Below are 7,611 nucleotides of genomic sequence, written 5' to 3'. Positions count from 1 at the left end.
TCATATACTAAATATCATTTAGCTTCCAAATTACTGAATTTTTGTCTCTATATTCAGGTCAAAACTAAAAAAGTACACATCCAAAAGGAATTTGCTACAGGTCCTTTGCAAAAGTACCGGAAAAGCCGGAATGACCCCTTTTGCAAAGTACTCGAAAAGCGATTTACTCCAAGGCTATGATGGTCTTTCTGGCCGTCCCTGGCGTCCCGTTTCAACGATCTGAGGTGCCCGAATCGTTTACAAACTGTGACTTGTGTGAGAACTGAGTAGGGACTGAGCGAGCACAGAGCTGATCCGCACTGTCCGTGGAAATCACCAAACTCTTTGTAAAAACGCTACTTTTACATATTGGAAACTGAACCCCACTGAAATATCTGACAAATTTCTGATTTTATTTTTAATAACCGACTAGTGTTAGGGACGTATAAATTAACATAATTTTTGTGTTATAATTTAACATGTTATAAGTTGTGATTAATAAAATGTGATGATATCCATGTAGATATATGTTTTTATAAATGATAATTCGACACTTGACAAATTATGACACAAAATGCTTGGAGGTCATTTGTCAAAGGCCTTGTAGCTGAATTGATATTTTCTTATGTACAAAGTACTTGGAGATTTAGAGAAAAAATATTTAAGATGCGAGATTAGCAGTATGTTGTAATTATTTAAAAAAAAAGACACAAAACTATACCAATTTATGTGTCCTTAATATTATTCTTAATAACGGCTCAGAGTAACAAAATATTTACTGTTTTTTATATTTGGGATTCAATTTCATTTATTAAGCAGGATAAAATAAAGAAATTTATTAAAAAAAAGAAAAGGAAAAAAAAAAAAAAAAGAGCCCTTCAAAGGCTCACTCGTCTCATTATATAGCCATACCCATACGTCCTGCCCTCCTCAAACCCACATGTATCCTCTATACAATATCCATTTGCAAACTGAGTGAGTTTAGAGTGCTCTTCAAGAGAGTATCTCTCAACAACTGCAAGCAAAGTCTGCTGGCATGTGAAACAAGTTAGGGCGGTTTGTTTGATCATCACCGTTCGTCTTAAACCACTTGTTGTTGTTGTTGTTGTTGTTGTTCTTCATCATGAAGAATTCAAACAACCCCATCTCTGTGACTATGAAATCAGAACAAAAGCATTTCCTAACCCACCTCATTTTGGAATTCATATGGCTGGCCAACCCTTCAAAACTTGACTTAGCTGAGAACCCAAAAGCAGAGCCTGAAGAGAAATCACAGTTTGCTTTACCAACACTCTCTGAGATTGTCACTGAAACCAAATCACTCATCACCCTCGCCTTCCCTAATATTCTCACTGGCCTCATTCTCTACTCTCGCTCTATCCTCTCCATGCTCTTCCTTGGCCACCTCGGTGACCTCGAACTCGCCGCTGGGTCACTCGCCATAGCTTTCGCTAACATAACCGGCTATTCCGTACTATCAGGCTTAGCTCTAGGTATGGAACCCCTCTGTTCTCAGGCTTTCGGAGCAAACCGTCCAAAGCTTCTCTCTATAACCCTTCACCGTACAGTGATTTTCCTCTTAGTGTCTTCAATACCCATTTCGTTTCTGTGGTTCAACATGTCAAAAATCCTTCTTTTTCTACACCAAGACCCAAATATCACTCACATGGCACACACCTACCTCATCTTCTCTCTCCCTGACCTTTTTACAAACTCTTTCATTCACCCAATCCGCATTTACCTTCGAGCTCAAGGAATCAGTCACCCAGTGACGTTAGCCACACTTGCTGGCACTGTTTTTCTCTTACCCATGAACTTTTTACTCGTTTCCCATTACAAACTCGGCGTGGCTGGCGTAGCGGCTTCCTCAGCTTTCTCCAACCTCTTCGCCCTCTTATCAGTTGTATTATATGTATGGGCCAAAGGGCTTCACGAGCCAACTTGGACAGCGCCAAGCCGAGAGTGTTTCAAAGGATGGAAGCCACTAGCTCGGCTAGCGGCGCCGAGCTGTGTCTCAGTTTGCTTAGAATGGTGGTGGTACGAGATCATGATCGTTTTGTGTGGGTTATTAGTGAACCCAAAAGCGACGGTGGCATCAATGGGGGTATTGATCCAAACGACGGCGTTTATATACGTTTTCCCATCATCGCTGAGTTTCGCGGTGTCGACAAGAGTGGGGAACGAGCTAGGCGGGAACAGACCGTACGGGGCGAAATTATCAGCAGTGGTGGCGGTATTTATAGCGGCGATAATGGGAGTATCAGCGATGGTATTTGCGACAGGGATGAGGTATAAGTGGGCGTTGATGTTTAGTTCAGAGAGAGAGATCCTAGAGTTGACAGCAGCAGCTTTGCCGATCCTAGGGCTGTGCGAGCTTGGGAATTGTCCTCAGACAGTGGGGTGTGGGGTCCTGAGAGGTAGTGCCAGACCCACCACTGCTGCTAATGTGAACTTGGGTGCTTTTTACCTGGTGGGTATGCCTGTTGCTGTTGGGCTTGCTTTCTTTTTCTCTGTTGGCTTTTCTGGACTTTGGGTTGGGCTCTTGTCAGCCCAGGTTTGCTGCGCTGGCCTTATGTTGTATGTTGTGGGGACCACTGACTGGGAATTACAAGCTAGGCGGGCCCACTGCCTCACCACCGCCGCCGACGTCGACGTCGACGACGCTCTTCATTTTCAATCCTCCGATGCCCTTCATGTTCATCAAGACCAGCAACTGCCTTTGATTTCTATTGCCGTCGCTTCCTCTTTGTGAATAACCAAGATTTGTTTCTTTTTTTCTTTTTCTTCCTAATATTGGAGAGAGAGAGAGAGAGAGAGAGAGATGGGGCCGGGTAAAGAAAGAAATTTAAAAAAAAAAAAAAAAAAAACTAGTTTTTATGTATTTTTTTTCTTTCTTCTCGCTTTATAATTGTTATTTATTTGGTGTGGGGGGTATATATAATGCTGTTCCTGAATTTTGGCTAGAATTAATGCTTGCTGGCTAAAGGAGTGCATTTCGCAATTATATTTAGCTAGCATTGTTTTGTAAACGTGTTTATTTTTATTAATTTTATTATTAGTATTTTTTTCACAAGCGTACATGCTAAATAAATACATACATACATTTTGAGAAACATCAAAATAAATATATGATAAATACTTAATTTGCATAGATAGAGAGATCTGGGGTTGGGGTTGGGGAATGGGGATAAATGGTAGTACCCATAACAAGGGAAGAAAAGCCTAGGAAGAATAATTCAAAAGGAAAGCTGTACAAAAGAATTGACAGTTCAACTCAAATTGGGCAATGTCTCAAAAATTCAGACATGTTTGATCTCTATCATTTATTTTCAGTCGCGTGGGCTTGACAAAGCCTTTTAGAAGTATCCGAGTGGTATGGATATCTAGCTGACACATGGCAGCTTTAAGGTCATTTCACGTCAGACCCCCCCTTCCCCTCCTCCTCTATCTCCCTTTTTTTTTTTATAATTTTTTTCTCTGTAATAATTTAGCTTAACGTGGTCCAGTGACTTCAGTGGCGGTCGTGTTAGTTTCACCCTTATCTTTTTGGAAGCCTCTCCATCAGGTTGGTCCAAACTTGAAAAAAATCCTGCTTTAATTTTCTGCATGTCCAGCCTAGCCTAGTGCCTCAACTGTGCGTGGCGATGGTGAATCGTTCATGGAATATTCCTCCACCACTTGGTGTTTATCATTGCTTTCTGGTCTGCTCATGGTTATTACACAAACGTGGATGCCTTAGCTACAATAAGTTGCATTCGGAAGCTAGCGTTGTGACTTGTGAGGTCATGAATTTTGAAAGAAAAAATAAAAACTATTAATAATTCATTAATTTGGTCATGGATATAAAAGTTATGGCAGAGATTTGAATTCACAATGTAGATCATACACTGCTTTCCCACGATTATATATAGGAGTATATACTCCTCTCTCTCTCTCTCTCTCTCTCTATATATATATATATATATAAAGAGGGTTGGTACAACAGGTTGAAAAGTACCAGCAATTACGCGATAGCCAGGCCTATAATTATCTCCTGAAAGTTTTCCTCCTATAGTGCCAATATATTGCCAAGTACGTATACGGAGTACGTACTCTCGTTTTTCCATGTATAATCCCTTTTGCATTTCTTGCAACGACTAGTCAAATTAGTCTAATTTTGGTGGAACTAAGGCTTTGAATAAGCTTCGGAATATGTTTATAGAGAGGATTTCGATTTTCTCACGTTTTCTAAATATATACTATCCATACACATCATTGCCATCTTGAGATAAATATAGAAATTCTTGAGAAATATGGATATCTGATGTGAAAGTGTGAACATTATATCTAAATAATGTACATCAGGTAGTGGAAAACAACAATATTCTTTATAAATATGTTATAGGTATCAAAAGCCTTGAATCTCAATTGACAACTCTTAATATTTCTAATGGATATATTTAGGTGGGACAATGATGTCACCCTTTTGTTTTGCAAATCTCGATTCTCATGTTCAAGTAAGTTTGTCCTTCTACCATTGTCCTCTTTATTATAAATGTAGGTACATTGGACTGGTAGATCCTATGGATGAGCAAAACAGTACCAGAGTCGAAGGTACTTACTAGTGGCAATGTAACCACACCGCTATTGGGGTCGACCGATGGAGCCGAGGCCGACAAATGGAGGGTGAAGCTCATTTCGATGCTAGTGCGGTGATGACTTCGAAATCTGCAGCCTCGAACCGATGTGTAGCTGAATTGAATCGATGAGCTCTGAAAAAAAACTGGGTTTTTATTTTTAACGATGAAATGCATTGTTTCATTTAGAGGTTTAAAATAAAAAAAATAATAAAAAATAATAAAAAACGGTGTCGTTTTGAGCTAGGGTTTGTGGAGTATAAATACTTTCTTTTCTCTCCCAACACCCTAAATCTCTTAGCCTCAAACACTCAGAGTCTCACTCTCTGACCTTAATTTCTCGTCGCTCGTCGGCACCATTGCTGGGTCTTTGCTTCACCAGTCACCACAGGTCCATAGTTGCCATTTGAAAAAAAAAACTGGGTTTTTATTTTTAACGATGAAACGCATCATTTCATTTAGAGGTTAAAAAAAAAAAAACACAAAAAAACATAAAACGGTGTCGTTTTAAGCTAGGGTTTGTGAAGTATAAATACTTTCTTTTCTTTCCAAACACCCTAAATCTCTCAGCCTCAAACACTCAGTGTCTCACTCTCAGACCTCAATCTCTCTCGGCTCGTTGGCACCGCTACTGGGTCTTTGCCTCACCAATCACCACAGGTCCATAGCTGCCGTCGGTAACACCCACTTCTCTCTTTCTGTCCCTCTCTCCAAACATTGATTTAATTTAATTTTTTATAGCAAATTGAAAGGGAGTTGGAAAACATATGTGTACAAAATACAAATTAAAGAAGTGGAATTCCTTCCGTGCTATTGGTAGTGTGATTTTGTCAAGCGTTGTGTGGTACTAGTAGAGTAGTAGTAGTCTTCTAAATTTTTTTATTTTTTATTTTTTTTTCAGCATTTTGATTTTTAGGTGGATTGAGCCGAGAGAGTTCTCACTCTTCTTCAATCCTTTCATTGAGAGGTAATCACTGAACACTAATCACACACTCTCTCCAAAAAGTACTATTTTTTTTTCCTGCATTTTGATTTTTTAGGAAGATTGAGACTGAGAGAGTTCTCACTCTTCTCTAATCCTTCTCCGAGTTGATCTCTAATCACTCACTATTTAGAATTTTTATGTTATTATCTTTATATGTATTGGAAAATTTGCAGGGAAATCAATATAATTTTTTTTATATCAATGTTTCTTTTATTGTTTTACTCTGCTATTGATTTTCTTTTAATTATTTTATTTAATTATTGAATATGAGATGTTACATACTTATATACTGCAGTTGGTGATGGTAGTTGATAAATGGAAAATGCAATTATAGATTGAGTTATTGGGGGGTTTTTATTAGTATGCAGTTGTTGTTAGGTATATTATATATTTGCATTTGAGTGTTATTTAGAACTGGGTTTTTGCTAATTTGGTGAGTGGGCTATTTGACATTGTTGTGGAAACATTGTTTTTTTTTGTTGGTTGGAAATTTTTTTTTATTAGATGGATATCGATGCTCCACTTAGATCTAGTGCACCTGGGTAGCCCCCTCCTCCAAACCCACCTGAACCTATAGCACCTATTGGACTTGGTGTGTCACTTCCTCCACTGCCACCTAAACGAGGTGGTAGGGACCCATCTATAGTATGACAACACTTCATTAAGTTGGCTGGTGGTGATCCCAAGAAGTCAAAGTTTGAATGCAACTATTGTAAAAAGCAATATAATTGCCATGGTAGGACAAATGGTACTTCGGGCATGTTGCACCACATGGAGGGGTGTAAGAAGTGGCCTTTTCCCCGTAATGATAGACAAAAAACTTTGTCTTTCCAAACTAAGAGTGAAGGGGAAAGTGGTTCAAATGTGCTAGTGGTTGCAAACTATAGTGAAGAGAGGATAAGATTAGCGTTGGCAAGGATGATTATTATTGATGAATTATCTTTTAAATTTGTGGAGCGTCAAGGCTTTCAAGAATTTATGAAAATAGTTGAGCCTAGGTTTCCTATTCCCCTAGCACTACTATTGCAAGGGCTTATATGAAAATTTATACTAGTGAGTTGGATATTTTGAGAAGGACTTTTGTTGGGCAACAGTTTGTGTGACAACGAATACTTGGACCTCCATACAAAACTTGAACTACATGGTAGTCACCACACATTTCATTGATATTTATTGGACTTACCAAGAGAAAATCTTGAACTTTTGCCCTATAGCTAATCACAAAGGGAACACCATAGGTAGGGCGATTGAGTCATGTTTGTTGAAGTGGGGTATAAACCGATTGTTTACAAAAACTACAGAAAATGCTAGTTCTAATGATGTGGCTATTGATTATGTGAAAAGAAAACAAAAGAAAGAGATAATAGCATATTGGGTGGTGAGTTCATGCATATGTGTTGTTGTGTGCATATCTTGAATTTGATAGTACAAAGTGGGTTGAAGTCCATTCATGAATCAATTGTCAAGATTTGGAATGCGGTGCAATATGTGAGAACCTCTCCCCCAAGGTTTGAGAAGTTTCAAGAATGTGTTGAGAATGAGAAAATTAAAGCAAAATGTTTGTTGTCTCTTGATGTGCCAACAATGTGGAATTCGACTTATCTCGTGTTAGATTGTGTTTTGAAATTTGTGAGAGCATTTGATAGGTTGGAAGAGGGGGATGGGTATTACAAACTTTATTTTTATGAAGTGGATGGAAATGGGAAAAAGCCCATTGATCCTCCTAACTATCTTAATTGGGAAAATGTCAAGACCTTTATAAAATTTCTTGGCATATTTTATGAGGTTATAGTTAGATTTTCTAGGTCCTTGTTTGTCACTTTCAATATATACTTCCACAAGTTAATTAGCATTGAAAATCAATTGCAATAGTTGTGTAGTGTTCATGGGGATCCTCTTTCGATGAGTATGGCTGGAGAGATGGGAAAAAAAAAATATGATAAGTATTGGGGAAGTATAGATAATATCAATTTGGTGTTTTTTATTGCTGTTGTTCTTGACCTAAGGTATGATTTGAAGTATGTCAAGTTT

The 7,611-nt window shown here is 38.4% G+C and overlaps 1 protein-coding gene across 1 annotated transcript; it reads left to right on the top strand.

The window, feature by feature from the left end:
• The first annotated feature begins 905 nt into the window (after positions 1 to 905).
• Positions 906 to 2,933, top strand: LOC126713701 (protein DETOXIFICATION 51-like). The gene has a single exon (XM_050413540.1). It carries the CDS (start codon positions 1,103 to 1,105, stop codon positions 2,729 to 2,731), a length of 1,629 nt encoding a protein of 542 aa, XP_050269497.1. The 5' UTR covers positions 906 to 1,102; the 3' UTR covers positions 2,732 to 2,933.
• The last annotated feature ends 4,678 nt before the right edge of the window (positions 2,934 to 7,611 follow it).

This window comes from Quercus robur, chromosome 2 (genome assembly GCF_932294415.1).
Source record: "Quercus robur chromosome 2, dhQueRobu3.1, whole genome shotgun sequence".
Classification (NCBI taxonomy): domain Eukaryota; kingdom Viridiplantae; phylum Streptophyta; class Magnoliopsida; order Fagales; family Fagaceae; genus Quercus; species Quercus robur.
Note: the sequence above shows the minus strand (reverse complement) of the source record. Positions and strands in the feature narration are given on the sequence as shown.